Source organism: Bufo gargarizans, chromosome 5 (genome assembly GCF_014858855.1).
Source record: "Bufo gargarizans isolate SCDJY-AF-19 chromosome 5, ASM1485885v1, whole genome shotgun sequence".
Classification (NCBI taxonomy): domain Eukaryota; kingdom Metazoa; phylum Chordata; class Amphibia; order Anura; family Bufonidae; genus Bufo; species Bufo gargarizans.
Window position 1 is genome coordinate 140,522,825 of NC_058084.1, and position 16,617 is coordinate 140,539,441.

The 16,617-nt window shown below is 45.0% G+C and overlaps 1 protein-coding gene across 1 annotated transcript in view; it reads left to right on the top strand.

Moving 5' to 3' along the window:
* The first annotated feature begins 1,760 nt into the window (after positions 1-1,760).
* Positions 1,761-16,617, top strand: part of SMCHD1 (structural maintenance of chromosomes flexible hinge domain containing 1) — a 359,476-nt gene continuing 344,619 nt past the window's right edge. Inside the window, exon 1 of the mRNA XM_044293563.1 lies at positions 1,761-2,620. Within this exon, the coding sequence (XP_044149498.1) occupies positions 2,480-2,620 (141 nt within the window). The 5' untranslated portion in view covers positions 1,761-2,479. The remainder of the gene's footprint in view (positions 2,621-16,617) is intronic.

Sequence of the window (16,617 nt, forward strand, 5' to 3'; positions counted from 1 at the left end):
GGTGCATTTTTTCCTTTAACCCCTTGTGAAAGTGAAAAATATGGGTCTGCTAGTAATTTTTCATTTTTAAAAATGTGTGCTTTGAAATCCTCTCTCTAGTATTTCTGCCTTCTGTGAGACACCTGTTAAAAAGTACCCTTTCCACCACTTAAAATGTTCGTACGGGGGTGCTGTTTCCGGAATGGGGTCACTTTTGGGGGTTTCCACTATAGGGCCACTTCAGGGTGTCTTCATATGTGACATAGCTCCCAATTACCATTCCAGCTAAATCCTCTCTCCTAACTGCCATATGGTGCTCCTTCCACTCTGAAGCATGCCATGCGGCCATACATAATTTTTTAAGCAAACTGCCCTGTTGGCGGTTTCGGGGGAAAATGGGTAACAAATTGGGGGTTGCATTTTGTCCTGTTACCTCTTGTTTCAGTGAAAAATGTGGAAACAGCCAAGCGTTTCCTAAGGCCTCATGCACACGATCGGGCCGTTTTTTTGTGGTCCGCAAAAACGGAAGCCGCCCATGTGCCTTCCGCAATTTGTGGAACGGGCGGCCCATTGTAGACATGCCAATTCTTGTCTGCTCACTACACACCTTGAAATATTCCTTGAGGGGTGTAGTTTCCGGAATGGGGTCAGTTTTTTTGGGTTTCCACTATAGGGCCACATCAGGGTGTCTTCATATTCGATATAGCTCCCAATTACCATTCCAGCTAAATCCGCTCTCCAAAAGCCATATGGTGCTTCTTCCACTCTGAAGCATGCTGTGCGGCCATACATATCTTTTTTTTTTTTTTTAGCACATATGGGGTGTTGGCCAGTTTGGGGTAAAATGGGTAACAAAATGTGGGGTGCATTTTGTCCTGTTACCCCTTGTGAAAGTAAAAAATTTGGGTGTAAAGCAACTTTTTCAGGATTTTTTTTTGTAAATTTTCATTTTCACAGCCAAGCATTTCCTAATTCTGTGAAACGCCTGATGGGTCAAAGCGCTCACTCCACGCCTTGAAATATTCCTTGAGGGGTGTAGTTTCCAGAATGGGGTCAATTTTTTGGGGTTTCCATTGTAGGGCTACCTCAGGTTGTCTTCATATGCGACATAGCTCCCAATTACCATTCCAGCTAAATCCGCTCTCCAAAAGCCATATGGTGCTTCTTCCACTCTGAAGCCTGCTGTGCGGCCATACTTCAATTTTTGAGCATACATGGGGTGTTTCTGAGCATACATGGGGTGTTTCTGTAAACTCCAGATTCAGGGTAATAGATTTTGAGTTTTGTTTGGATGTTAACCCCTAATGTGTTGAAGAAAAAAAAAATAGATTAAAATGTAAAATCTGCTTTGAAATTTCATTCCCATTTTCATTTAATTCTCGTGGGGGGGGGGGGGGCACCTAAAGGGTTAACAAAGTTTGTAAAATCAGTTTTGAACAGCTTGAGGAGTGTAGTTTCTAAAATAGGGTGATTTATGGGTGGTTTCTAATACGCAAATCCCAGAAAGTGACTTTATAACTGAACTGGTCCTGAAAAAATTAGGGTTTGAAAACGTTCTTAAAAATTTTAAGATTTGCTTCTAAACTTCTAACGTCCCAAAAAAATGAAATATAATTTTCAAAATAATTCAAACATGAAGTAGACATATAGGGAATGTAAAGTAATTACTATTTTTGAAGGTATTATTATCTATTATAAAAGTAGGAAAATTGAAATTTGTAAATTTTTTCTAAATTTGGTATTTTTTTATTTAAAAAAAATAATAATTTGACTCCATTTTACCACTCTCTTGAAATACAATATGTGACGAGAAAACAATCTCAGAATGGCCCGTATAAGTAAAAGCGTTTTAAAAAGTTGTTACCACATAATATGACACTTCAGAGTTGCTAAAAATGTCCTGGTCCTTAAGGTGAAAAATGGCAGGGTCCTTAAGTGCCGCAAAACAAAATGTGAACAAACCACTGGTGTCCAGCCAATAGTTCACATTAAACCTCCCTCTTCTTCAAACACACTCCTTTTTCTGGTGTACAATGGCCATATTTTATATTATTACACCGCATTAATGGAGGCTATAGCTCAGAGGTAAAGAAGTAATGAGGCCCCAAGTATGAAAACCGCTGCAGAGGAATCCGCCCGCAGGCATGTTACAGCGTGAGGGAAGGTGAAAGCAGCGATCTGATTGGCTGCTGGCCTGCGCTCCAGTTCTCTCTGCTGTCTGAGGGCTGTAGATTTCCCGCCGTTGACGCGTGGACTCGAAGCTCGGTTCTGTCACAGAACCCGCAGTGTCCGGTCGTCACTGTTAGCGAGTCCCGGGCAGGCGCCGCACACCCTCACGTCACTCTCGGAACTGCTTGAGAAGCCTTAGAGTACACGGATGTGACATCACGGGCCCACGTTTGAACCTGGTGCCCGGGGATTGTCGTACTAGACGAGAACAGGGCTGAGGTTCTGTGCGGTACCGACCCGCTACTAGTGAGCATTTATTGCAGCCAGAAAGATGGCGGCAGAGCAGGGCAATGGCGGGGGTCCCCTTCTGACTGTTTTCTTGTTTGACCGCCGCTTGGAGCAGTCGTTGTGTGAGGAGAAGAGCCTGCGGACCCGAGGGGGTTATCAGGAGTTCCGCGCAGACATCTGTGAGGTAGGGCGTGAGGTGCAGGGCCCCTCCTGTCACTGTGCATACAGACTAGTCCTGTCAGAAGGGTCCGTGTGTGAGGGGTGGCACTGCTGTTCATAACATGCCCAGTTTTAACCCCTTAGGACACATTTCTTCTGGCCTAAAAAGGCAGGGTTCACATAGAGTTTTTGTCATAATGAAAAAAATAAATAAATAAATATGCCGCAGACAGATGTTATACATTGGCAGCTGTCCTTCGTAAAAAAAAACACAGTAGCCAGCAGCGTGTTAACAACGATTATTCTCTTAATAAAGGCCGATGCGGCTAGAGCTCAGAAATTTTTATTTTATCCCCTGCCGGCGCGCTTCTCTAGTCGTGCTTGAAGTCAAGGGGGCAGTGGCCTCCTTGCTTCAAGTCAAGATAACTGCGCCCCCTTCACTGCCCCTTCGCTGTGACTGACAGCCGGTTGATCGGCAAAGGCAGCCAAACTCTCTGCATGAGGCTGTCAGTCACAGCCAGGATGGTTTTTGGAGGTGACAGGTTTGCTCCTGGGGGCCCAAGGCAGCTGCCTCTTGAGCCCTACTGGCCACTGCCCACAAATTAAATGACTGTACTAGTACACTACTCACTATCAAAGTAGCCCAGCAGGCAGGCTGGCAGCATAACGTCACTCACATCGTCACGCGCCTGGTTCATTAATAAAAAGGGAGGAGCAGGCGCGTGATGCAGTGAGTGATGTTAAGCTGTCGGACGGCCTGCCTGCTACACTACTTTTATAGTGAGTACTAGTACAGAGCCGGTAACGGGAGGGCTACCCCATCTACAGACACTCGGCTCTTTCCATCACTGTTTCCTCCAGTTGGGCCCCTTGGAGCCCACATTGATCCACGCACCTCCTGGAGGCTCTGCAGCGCCCCCCAAAGTTTATCCCGGGCCTCTGACCACTATCCCCGGGAAAAGAGAGAGACCCCATCCCAGAGCAACTCATCGGGGCTGCAGGGTGAGGGAGTGGACCAGCCCCAGGCTGAGGAGCAGCAGATGCTACATATGTGTCATCCACAACTCCCCCCCCCCCCCCATACGTGTCATCCACAGATGCCCCCGTAACACTGCGTCATCCACAGATGATGCCCCCGTAACACTGCGTCATCCACAGATGATGCCCCCGTAACACTGCGTCATCCACAGATACCCAGTAGGGTGTAGACGTAGAGGGAAAGGTGCGCCATGTGGTTTTTGGAAGGCAGATTTTGCTGGACTGGTTTATTTACACCATGTCCCATTTGAAGCCTCCCTGATGCACCCCTAGAGTAGAAACTCCATAAAAGTGACCCCATTTTGGAAACTACGGGATACGGTGGCAGTTTTGTTGGGACTTTTTTTTAGGGTAAATATGATTTATCTATATTACATTTTTGTTAGGCAAGGTTACCAAAAATATAAATTCTTAAATTTCATCTCCATTTGCCATAAACTGTTGAGGAACACCTAAAGGGTTAATTAAGTTTGTAAAAATCCATTTTAAATACCTTGAGGGGTGTAGTTCCTTAGATGGGGTCGTTTTATGGAATTTCTACTCTAGGGGTGCATCAGGGGAGCTTCAAATGGGACACGGTGCCCAAAAAAAAGGCCATCAAAATCTACCTTCCAGAAACCATACGGCGTTCCTTTCCTTCTGCACCCTGCCATTTGGTCATACAGCAGTTTACGACCACATATGGGGTGTTTCTGTAAACTGCAGAATCAGGGTAATAAATATTAAGTTTTGTTTAGCTGTTGTTAACCCTTGCTTTGTTACAGGAAAAAAACGGATTAAAATGGAAAATTTGCCCAAAAATTTCAGTTTTGGCACCGTTTTTATTTAATTTTTTTGACCGTGTTCATCTGAGGGGTTAGGTCATGGGGTATTTTTATAGAGCAGATACTTACGGACGGTGCGATACCTAATATGTCTACTTTTTAAAAAATATAGTCTGTTATTATTTATTTTTTTTTTTTTTTTTTTTAGCCGATTATCTTAGGTAGGGGCTCATTTTTTGCCGGATGAGAGGATGGTTTTATTGGCATTATTTTGGGGGGCATATGACTTTTTGATCGCTTGGTATTACAATTTTTGTGATGTAAAGTGGCAAAACAAATAGCTTTATTTGCACCGTTTTTATTATATTTTTTGACCATGTTCATCTGAGGGGTTAGGTCATGGGGTATTTTTTATAGAGCAGATTCTTACGGACGTGGTGATACCTAATATGTCAACTTTTTAAATTTATTTTAGTTTTACTAAATATTTTAGAAATTTTTTTTGTTTGTTTTAGTGACTCAAGTCTTAGAACCATAGTTTTTTATCAGATTGTCAGTGGCTAAATTGGGGAAGGGGAATATAAATTTAGTACTCCATGGAAGTGTGGTACTCCCTGAAGCAACCGTCAATGCAGAGGCCCGGATGATCGGGGCACGTGTCACACTGAGTAGTGGTGTCCTTCCGTATCCCCCTCCTGTGACACACTCTTTTTGGGGTCCGTCCCTTCTTTCCAGTATGGGGGACCACACAGGAAAGATCAGGCCCTTTTTGCGCATGGCATTATATGGCTTGAGGACTTGATCAGAGAGATCAACTCCTCCCATATACCGATTGTAGTCGATACAATCAGGCTTGAGGACCGTTGCCGGGGTACCTCGCACAGGGACAGGGGTGATGCCGTTACCATGAATTGTGGACAGTACAAGGACATCCCTCTTGTCCTTATATCTGACAAGCAACAGGTTTCCACTGTTAAGGGCACAGGTCTCACCCCTGGGGATAGGTACCTGGAGGGGGTAGGTCCACATGCGGACATGGATCTGGCGGCGAGGGACTGGAACAAGGGGATACTAGTATAAAAGTTATCCACTTACAGGTGGTAACCCTTATCTAGCAGTGGGTGCAGAAGTTCCCACACAAGTTTCCCGCTAGCACCCAGAGTGGGGGGACATTCTGGGGGTTGAATACAGGAATCTCGCCCATTGTACACACAAAACTTGTAAGTGTACCCTGAGGTACTCTCACAAAGTTTGTACAGCTTCACGCCATACTTTGCCCGCTTTGAGGGAATATACTGTCGGAAAATGAGTCTCCACTTGAAAGCAATGAGAGACTCATCAACTTCGACCTCCCTTCCAGGTACATAGGCCTGCACAAATTTGGCCCCAAAGTGATCGATGACCGGCCTGACTTTGTACAGGCGGTCATAGACAGGATCACCTTGGGGGACGACGACATTCTGCATTATCTGCATAATGCAGGCATTTCCGGATGGCCTCTAACCGGGTACTTGTCATGGCCGTACTGCAAAGTGGGGTCTGGTAGAGGACGTCCCCACTCCAGTAATGCCTGACACTAGGTTTTTTGACTAGACCCATGTGCAGCACGAGGCCCCAAAACGTCCTCATCTCGGCTGCACTGACCGGAGTCCAGCCACCGGGCCTAGCCAAAAAGGAGCCCGGGTGTTAAGCAACGAACTGTTGGGCGTATAGGTTCGTCTGCTCTACCATCAGATTTACAAAGTGGTCACTGAAAAAGACTAAAATAGTCATATCAGTGAAGCCCACTGTGGAAATCTGGATTCCTGGTTGGCCTACAAAATCAGGAATCGCGGGCTCAAAATGCTCTGGTGTACACCAGACAAGTTCACTGGTCGGGGGCTCTGGTGGACTGATCTGGTGAGCCGCAAAACTAGTACGAGCCCCAGAGCCCCCTAGCATGGCGGTCCCCTTGCTCCGCCTGGCGGCGTCTCCGCCTCCTTGAGTCTCATCATCATCGCTAGATGATGAGGAGGACGTGGATGACAAAAGGAAAGTAGGGTCATCCTCGTCCTCACTGGGGCTCTCAGAGGCAAGCTGGGCGTATGCCTCCTCGGCCGAGAACATCCAGCGGCCATGTGTGTGTGCGTGTTAAACTTTATTTGGTGTGCATGTGTGTGGGGGCACGGGTGTTCACAAACTTACCCTAAACCTAACAGACAAAAAAAATCAAAAATAACAAAAAAAAGGGCAAAAAATGTGAAAAAAATTAAAATTCTAACTCGCTGATCAGCCATGCAAAGCTGATCAGTGGTGGGGTGTGCATAGTACCATAGTACATAAGGCCGAAAAAAGACATTTGTCCATCCAGTTCGGCCTGTTATCCTGCAATTTGATCCAGAGGAAGGCAAAACAAACCTTGTGAGGTAGAAGCCAATTTTTCCCACTTTAGGAGAATAAAAAATTCCTTCCCGACTCCAACAGGTTAAAGGGCATCTGTCAGCAGATTTGTACCTATGACACTGGCTGACCTGTTAAATGTGCGCTTGGCAGCTGAAGACATCTGTGTTGGTCCCATGTTCATATGTGCCCGCATATATTAAATGAACTTTTAATATATACAAATGAGCCTCTAGGAGCTATTGGCTCAGCTCTCTCTGCAATGGTAACGCCCTCGTTGCTCCTAGAGGCTCATTTGCATATATTAAAACATCATTCTTCTGAGCAATGCGGCCACATATGAACATGGGACCAACACAGATGTCTTCAGCTGCCAAGTTCACATGTAAGGCTACTTTCACACTGCCGTTTCTGGGTCCGCCTGTGAGATCTGTTTCAAGGCTCTGACAAGCAGCCCCAAACGGATCAGTTTAGCCCCAATGCATTTTGAATGGATGCGGATCCATTCAGAATGCATCAGTTTGGCTCCGTAACGCCTTCATTCCACTCTGGAGGCGGACACCAAAACACTGATTGCAGCGTTTTGGTGTCCGCCTGTCGGTGCGGAGCCAAACGGATCCGTCCTGACTTGAAATGTAAGTCAATGGGGACAGATCCGTTTACATTGACACAATATTGGTGCAATTGTAAACGGATCCGTCCCCCATTGACTTTCAATGTAAAGTCAGGACGGATCCGTTTGACTTAGACTTAGACTTTTTTTTACTAAGTTATGCAGACGGAGCCGTACTGAACGGATACCATCATTTACATTTATAGGTGCGGATCCGTCTGTGCAGATACTAGGGATCGACCGATTATCGGATTTACCGATATTATCGTCCGATATTCAGGATTTTGAACGCTATCGGTATCGGCATTTATTTTGCCGATATTCCGATAGCGTATGGGGAACACAGATCGCGCTGCTAACAGCGCTCTCTGTGTTCCCTCAGCAGCAGCACAGGGGAAAAGGAGCAGTGTCTCCTCCCCCTGTGCTGCTGCCGCCAATGAAAGGACAGGGGACAAAAGGAGGGGAGGAGCTATGGCCACTGCGCCACCAATGAAGCTTAATCTCTCATTTATTCATATACAGGAGGCGGGAGCTGCAGGATCACATAGCCGGCTCCCGACCTCTATGAGCTGTAGCTGCGATCTGCGGTAGTTAACTCCTCAGGTGCCGCGGATCGCAGCTACTGCTCATAGAGGTCGGGAGCTGGCTATGTGATCCTGCAGCCAGCTCCCGCCTCCTGTATATGAATAAATTAGAGATTAAGCTTCATTGGTGGCGCAGTGCGCCCCACCCTCCCACCCCCAGTATTAAGCATTGGTGGCGCAGTGTGCCTCCCCCCCAAGCCCCCCCAGTATTAAGCATTGGTGGCGCAGTGCGCCCCCCCTCCCCCCAGTATTAAGCAGTGGTGGCCGTGGCGCAGTGCGCCCCCCCACCCCAGTCGCAGTGCGCCCCACCACAGGATCCTCTCTCCCCTGCTCCTCCGATCGGAGCCCCAGCAGTGTAATGCTGGGGCTCCGATCAGTTACCATGGCAGCCAGGACGCTATTGAAGCCCTGGCTGCCATGATAAGCTCCATGCTGCTGTGTGCACAAAGCACACAGCAGCAGGGACAGTGTGAGCTCCTATTCACCCTGATAGCTCTCTATCAGGGTGAATAGGACAAGGGTTCTAGTCCCTAAGGGGGCTAAAAGTTAGTTTTAAAAATAAAAGTTACAAAAATAAAAATAAAAACACCAAAATATTAAATATACATGAAAAAGAAAGATTTACCAAAAATACACATTAACAATAAACATTAATTTTCAGCAGATTTGTGGGAATTTTTATATTTTTTTCAAAAATGAAAATTCCCAGAATATCGGTATAAATTATCGTCTATCAGCCTGAAAGTTCACAAATTATCGGTATCGGCCCTAAAAAATCAATATCGGTCGATCCCTAGCAGATACCAGACGAATCCGCACCTAACGCAGGTATGAAAGTAGCCTTACAGGTCAGCCAGTTTCATAGGTACAAATCTGCTGACAGATGCCCTTTAACCACTTCAGCTTAAATACCCTTAATGACCAGGCCACTTTTTACACTTCTGCACTACACTACTTTCAACGTGTATTGCTTGGTCATGCAACTTACCACCCAAATTAATTTTACCTCCTTTTCTTCTCACTAATAGAGCTTTCATTTGGTGGTATTTCATTGCTGCTGACATTTTTACTTTTTTTGTTATTAATCTAAATTTAACGAAATTTCAGTTGTAAAATTTTGCAAAAAAAACACGACATCCATATATAAATTTTTCGCTAAATTTATTGTTCTACGTGTCTTTGATAAAAAAAAAAGTTTGGGTAAAAAAAAAAAAATGGTTTGGGTAAAAGTTATAGCATTTACAAACTATGGTACAAAAATAAGAATTTCTGCTTTTTGAAGCAGCTCTGACTTTCTGAGCACCTGTCATGTTTCCTGAGGTTCTACAATGCCCAGACAGTAGAAAACCCCCACAAATGACCCCATTTCGGAAATTAGACACCCTAAGGTATTTGCTGATGGGCATAGTGAGTTCATAGAACTTTTTATTTTTTGTCAAAGTTAGCGGAAAATGATGACTTTAAAAAAAAAAAAATATTTTCCTTACAAAGTCTCATATTCCACTAACTTGGGACAAAAAATAAAAACTTCCATGAACTCACTATGCCCATCATGAAATACCTTGGGGTGTCTTATTTCCAAAATGGGGTCACTTGTGGGGTAGTTATACTGCCCTGGCATTTTAGGGGCCCAAATGCGTGCAAAGTAGTTTGCAATCAAAATGTGTAAAAAATGGCCTGTGAAATCCAAAAGGTGCTCTTTGGAATGTGGGCCCTCTTGCCCACCTAGGCTGCAAAAAAGTGTCACACATGTGGTATCGCCGTACTCAGAAGAAGTAGGGCAATGTGTTTTGGGGTGTCTTTTTATATATACCCATGCTGGGTGAGAGAAATATCTCGGCAAAAGACAACTTTTCCAATTTTTTTATACAAAGTTGGCATTTGACCAAGATATTTATTTCACCCAGCATGGGTATATGTAAAATGACACCCCAAAACACATTCCCCAACTTCTCCTGAGTACGGAGATACCACATGTGTGACACTTTTTTGCAGCCTAGATGCGCAAAGGTGCCCAAATTCCTTTTAGGAGGGCATTTTTAGACATTTGGATCCCAGACTTCTTCTCACGCTTTAGGGCCCTTAAAAAGCCAGGGCAGTATAAATACCCCACATGTGACCCCATTTTGGAAAGAAGACACCCCAAGGTATTCAATGAGGGGCATGGCGAGTTCATATAATTTTTTTGGGCACAAGTTAGCGGAAATTGATTTTTTCTTTTTTTTCTTACAAAGTCTCACTTTCCGCTAACTTGGGACAAAAATTTCAATCTTTCATGGACTCAATATGCCCCTCAGCGAATACCTTGGGTGTCTTCTTTCCAAAATGGGGTCATTTGTGGGGTGTTTGTACTGCCCTGGCATTTGAGGGTCTCCACAATCATTACATGTATGGCCAGCATTAGGAGTTTCTGCTGTTCTCCTTATATTGAGCATACAGGTAATGAGATTTTTTTTTCCCCGTTCAGCCTCTGGGCTGAAAGAAAAAATGAACGGCACAGATTTCTTTATTCGCATCGATCAATGTGAATGAAAAAATCTCTGCCAAAAAATAAAAAGGAGGGGAAAGGCGTCTGCCAGGACATAGGAGCTCTGCCCAACATCCATACCCACTTAGCTCGTATGCCCTGGCAAACCCGATTTCTCCATTCACATAAATCGATGTGGATGAATAAATCATTGCCGGGATTTTTTATTTATTTTTTATAAACAAAGTGTTTGCCAAAGCATATGAACACCGCCGCCTCCTCAGCTCATATGCCTCGGCAAACGTATCTTTTACTGCAGAGGAGAAATCTCGTCTTGCAGCGCCGCATACACCGACTTTTGTGCAATCTGACAGCAGCGCAATGCTTCTGTCAGAATGCACATCAGTGCTGCAGCTAGTCGATCGGTTGGTCCACCTGGAAGGTAAAAAAAGAAAAAACCAGGCCGCAATAAATTTTATTAACTTTATAATAACTTTTTAATTTCGGAAACTTGGACTGGTTTCCACCGGAAAGGCGGGCATAAAAGCTTCCCGGGTTGGCGGATATAAATTGAGTGGCATACCGATTTGTTTCTGCCACAACTAAGTCCAAGAGCTCCGCAGTCAAGAACAGCTAAAAAAAATCCCTGGGCCGAACCGATCTGAACTTTCTCAACCCGAACTCCGGACTGGGCGGTGAAAGGGGGAACTACAGGTGCGGCTGAAGTTGGGGACTGCCAATCAGGGTTTGCCAGCACCTCAGGGATTCTAGGGGCTCTATGGGCCTGTCTGTGCGGTGGCTGCGATGGGGTAACTACTGCACATGCCACCATACCAGCTTCAACTGCCCTTCTGGTGCTCGCCACTTCACCATGTTGTACGGCAGTGCTGGTACTAGGTCCAGGATGGGCTGCGCTGCTGGTGTATGCCTCACCACGTAATCCGACAGCGCCAGCCCCACTCTGCTGCCCTTGAGGTGGATCCTGCGCAACCTGTGGTCTAGCGACACGGGGCCGGGTACGCCTGGTGCTATCAGGGACCTCAACCTCCTTGTCCGAACTTTGGGTCAGACTTCCACTGCTTTCTACAGGTTCATATTCTGACCCGCTAGATTCGTCAGATGAGGGTTCCCATTCCTCATCCGACTGGGTCAGAAGCCTGTAGACCTCTTCAGAAGAATACCCCCTGTTTGACATTTGGACTACTAAATTTAGGGGTATTCCCTAAGACAACCCAAGAAAAAAAAGCAAGCCTGTCTTACAAATGGGAGGCTAGTGAAGTACCGGAGGCCGCTGCGATTGATAAAAAATATCGCCGCAGCGCTTGTAAAGTGATTGTGCAGTGATAAAAAAAAAAAATTTTTGGTCACTGCGGCGGGGCGGGTGTGGGTGAACGCACGTGTGGGCGACCGATCAGGCCTGATCGGGCAAACACTGCGTTTTGGGTGGAGGGTGAGCTAAGGTGAGACTAATACTATTATAGATCTGACTGTGATCAGTTTTGATCACTTCCAGATACTATAAAAGTACAAATGCTGATTAGCGATACGCTAATCAGCGAATAAGTGACTGCGGTGCGGTGGGCTGGGCGCTAACCGATCGCTAAACTACCTAACCAAGGGGCCTAAACTATCCTAAAACCTAACAGTCAATACCAGTGAAAAAAAAAAGTGACAGTTTACACTGATCACTTTTTTTCCCTTTCACTAGCTGATTGACAGGGGCAAGAAGGGGTGATCAAGGGGTTAATTTGGGTGATCTGGGGCTAAGGTGTAGTTTTTGGTGCTACTCACTGTGATGCCTGCTCCTCTGCTGAGACCAACCGACGAAAAGGACCAGCAGAGGAGCAGGGAAGCCATTTAACACCTTATATTTACAAATATAAAGTGTTAGATGGCTTCTGATTAGAGATTTTAAAAATCGCCAGCCTGCCAGCAACGATCATTGGCTGGCAGGCTGGTGACAAAATGGTGCTTGAACTTTTGCCGGCCCGCGATGCGCATGCGCGGGCCGGCTCAGACCGAAATCTCGCGTCTTGCGAGATGACGCACGGATGCGTCCAGGAGGAATGAATCGACCGCCTCCAGGACGCATCCGTGCGTTAGGCGGTCCGGAGGAGGTTAAAAACTACAACTTGTACTGCAAAAAACAAGCCCTCATACATCTACATGGATGGAAAAATAGTTCTAGCTCTTGGAACGCCTCAATGAAAAAACAAATTGCTTGGTCACTAAGGCTTAAAACAGGCTGGTTACTAAGGGGTCGAGGATGCAGCCCTATTTTTCAGATCTAACAGGTTTCATTGAGGACAGTATCTCTGGAACACTTAAAAGTGGTTCTGGAGATGTTCTTTGTGTCACATTGTACATTATTTTTAGTGTCAAATATTGGTCGATATGGTTTCTGTTTTAAAACTAAAAAATATAATATTTACAGAAAATTTGGAAGGAATTAGAAACATAGAATGTGTCGGCAGATAAGAACCTGGCATCTTCTGGCATTGTTCCAGGGGGTCAGACGGACTGCTGGATTATCACCCTTTTGCCCCCCTTTCCTAGTTTAAATGCTCCTTAGCAAATACTTTGAACTGTTCACTGAGGACATTCGTTCCCTTGAGAGAAAGATGCAAACCATCTTTCTTGTACAGTTCTTTTCCATTCCAACGAGAGCTAACATGAGACAGAAAGCCAAACCCTTGGTTCAGACACCATTCACCAAGCCATACATTGAATTCCTTAATGCGCTTCTTCCTGTCATGCTGAAGGTTATGCACAGGCAAAACTGCAGAGAATGAAACAGTTGATGCAACCTTCCGTATATAATTTCCAAGTGTGTGAAAAGCTCCCTACACCTTTGAAACCTCATTGCAAGCCAGATCATTTGTCCCAAGATGTACAATAATATCCACCTCCCTTTCCTGCTTTGCTTGTCTAAAGATATTAAGGATACGCAGTCTGTCCCTGCTAGCGGTAGCACTAGGGAGACATCTCACAAAACCATTTTCCTCAAACTTCACACCTCTTATGATAGAATCGCCCACCAACAGCTGCTTACTATCAGTCCTCACCTTCTTATTTTTGTCTTTGGCTGCAGTCTTGCATACTTTAGGTATGGGAGATGATTGTTCCTCATCCACTGTGCCTGAGCCATCCTCCATGTTGCTCTTGCACTCTGAAAGTGCTGCAAATGAATTATGGAGAGCCACAGACTGTGGGACATGTCTTCTATCCACAACTCTAAGTCTACCAGAACCTGCAGTAACCCATCTTTCATTTCTAGGGGGCCTCTGTGACAGTGGCATTGAAACATTCTCAGCCTGAGTTTGTTTAACAGTTCATTTGCAAATCTCAGATTTCAAAAATGCAATTTCCTGCTACATTATGGAGAGCTGTCTACAGATCAGACAGCATCCAAACCTCTGAAGAGTGAAACCTGAAATAAAAGCAAAACAATTCCTGCACAGATCCAGGTCTGCCATTTCAAAGTGAGGAAAGATTTTAAACAATTGCAGTCTTCAAACTTAAAGGGATTCTGTCACCTCGTTTTATCTTATAGAGCTGCGGACATGCACGGCTGGATTGCCGCTAGCATGTCCTCAATATGTCCCATAAAGCGGTGTCCTTTTATTGTGTTTAAAAAATGATTTTAGAGATATGTAAATGAGCCTGGTAAGATGCCTAAGGGGCTGTACTAACATTCTTGGAACCCAGCCATGCCCCCCTGTGAAGGAGCCCAGCACCGCCTGCGTCCTCTGAATCTCCTCCTTTCTTCACAGTTTTTCAAAAAACTGCTTTTTAAGGACCAGTTCAGGCCTGAAGTAGAAACCACCCACAAATGACCCCATTCTAGAAACTAAACCCCTCAAGGTATTCAAAACTGATATTACAAACGTTGTTAACCCTTTAGGTGTTCCACAAGAATTAATGGAAAATAGAGATACAATTTCATAATTTCACTTTTTTGGCAGATTTTCCATTTTAATATTTTTTTTCCAGTTACAAAGCAAAGGTTAACGGCCAACAAAACTCAATATTTATGGCCTTGATTCTGTAGTTTACAGAAACACCCCATACGTGGTCGTAAACTGCTGTACGGGCACACGGCAGGGCGCAGAAGGAATGGAATGCCATACGGTTTTTGGAAGGCAGATTTTGCTGGACTTTTTTTTTATACCATGTCCCATTTGAAGCCCCCCTGATGCACCCTTAGAGTAGAAACTCCCAAAAGTGACCCCATTTTAGAAACTACACCCCTCAAGGTATTCAAAACTGATTTTACAAACTTTGTCAACCCTTTAGGTGTTCTACAAGAATTAATGGAAAATAGAGATACAACTTCAAAATTTCACTTTTTTGGCAGATTTTCCATTTTAATCAATTTTTTTCCAGTTACAAAGCAAAGGTTAACAGCCAAACAAAACTCAATATTTATGGCCCTGATTCTGTAGTTTACAGAAACGCCCCATATGTGGTTGTAAACTGCTGTACAGGCACACGGCAGGGCACAGAAGGAAAGGAATGCCATACAGTTTTTGTAAGGCAGATTTTGCTGGACTGTTTTTTTGACACCATGTCCCATTTGATGCACCCCTAGAGTAGAAACTCCAAAAAAGTGACCCCATTTTAGAAACTACGTGATAGGGTGGCAGTTTTGTTGGTACTAGTTTAGGGTACATATGATTTTTGGTTGCTCTATATAACACTTTTTGTGAGACAAGGTAACAAGAAATGTTTTACCACCGTTTTTTTTTTTTTTTTTTTTGTTATTTACAACATTCATCTGACAGGTTAGATCATGTGGTATTTTTATAGAGCAGGTTGTCAGGGACGCGGCGATACCTAATATGTATACAATTTTTTTTATTTATGTAAGTTTTTTCGCAATGATTTCATTTTTGAACGGTGTTCACTTGACTGGTTAGGTCATGTAAAATTTGTATAGAGCAGGTTATTACAGAAGCGGCAATACCTAATATAAAAAAAATTGCGTTTTATTGTCTCCATATTCTGAGCCATAGTTTTTTTTATTTTTTGGCCGATTGTCTTAGGTTGGGGCTCATTTTTGGCGGTATGAGGTGACGGTTAGATTGGTACTATTTTGGTGGGCATTAGGGCTGCACTGTATATCGAAAAAATAATAATAATCGCCAAATGCGTCCTCCACAGATCCCCCATAACGGCGTCCTCCACATATCCACCATGATGGCGTCCTCCACATATCCACCATGACGGCGTCCTCCACAGATCCCCCACATAACGGCGTCCTCCACAGATCCCCCACATAACGGCGTCCTCCACAGATCCCCCACATAACGGCGTCCTCCACAGATCCCCCACATAACGGCGTCCTCCACAGATCCCCCACATAACGGCGTCCTCCACAGATCCCCCACATAACGGCGTCCTCCACAGATCCCCCACATAACGGCGTCCTCCACAGATCCCCCACATAACGGCGTCCTCCACAGATCCCCCACATAACGGCGTCCTCCACAGATCCCCCACAACTATGTCATACCCAGCCGCTTCAGCGGCTCATATGGGAAAATCCAATCAAATAGACCGCTAGCACAATTCCCTTTAAAATATCGCATCGCATATCGTTATCGCAATTTTTAGGGCCCTAATCGCAATCGCACAAAATTCCCATATTGTGCAGCCCTAGTGGGCATACGCCTTTTTAAACGCTTACTGTTGTACTTTTTGTGATGTAAGGTTTCAAAAAATGGTTTATTTAGCACAGTTTTTATTTTTTACGGTGTTCAGCTTTCTATGCCATCGGGTCCCCCCTACAGCCCCACGGGGCCCGATGGCACCGCCACCTGCTGCAACCTGTTAAAGCCGCAAACCGCAGGTCTGAATTGACCTGCGGTTTGCTGCGATCGCCGACACGGGGGGGGGGGGGGGGGGGGTCACAGGACCCCCCTGGGCATTTTACCAAGGTGCCTGCTCAATGATTTGAGCAGGTACCTTGTTCCGCTCACCGTCCGCCGCGTGGCGAAATACATAGGATGTACAGGTACGCACTGTGTACTTAAGTACCAGGACATCAGGGCGTACATGTACGCCCTATGTCCCAAACAGGTTAACTAATACACTAATTTATTTTGTAGAGAAATTCATTTCTCCAATTGGTTGTATTTATTTTTCTTTTTTCGTTTTGGTTCAACAGCCTGCTGT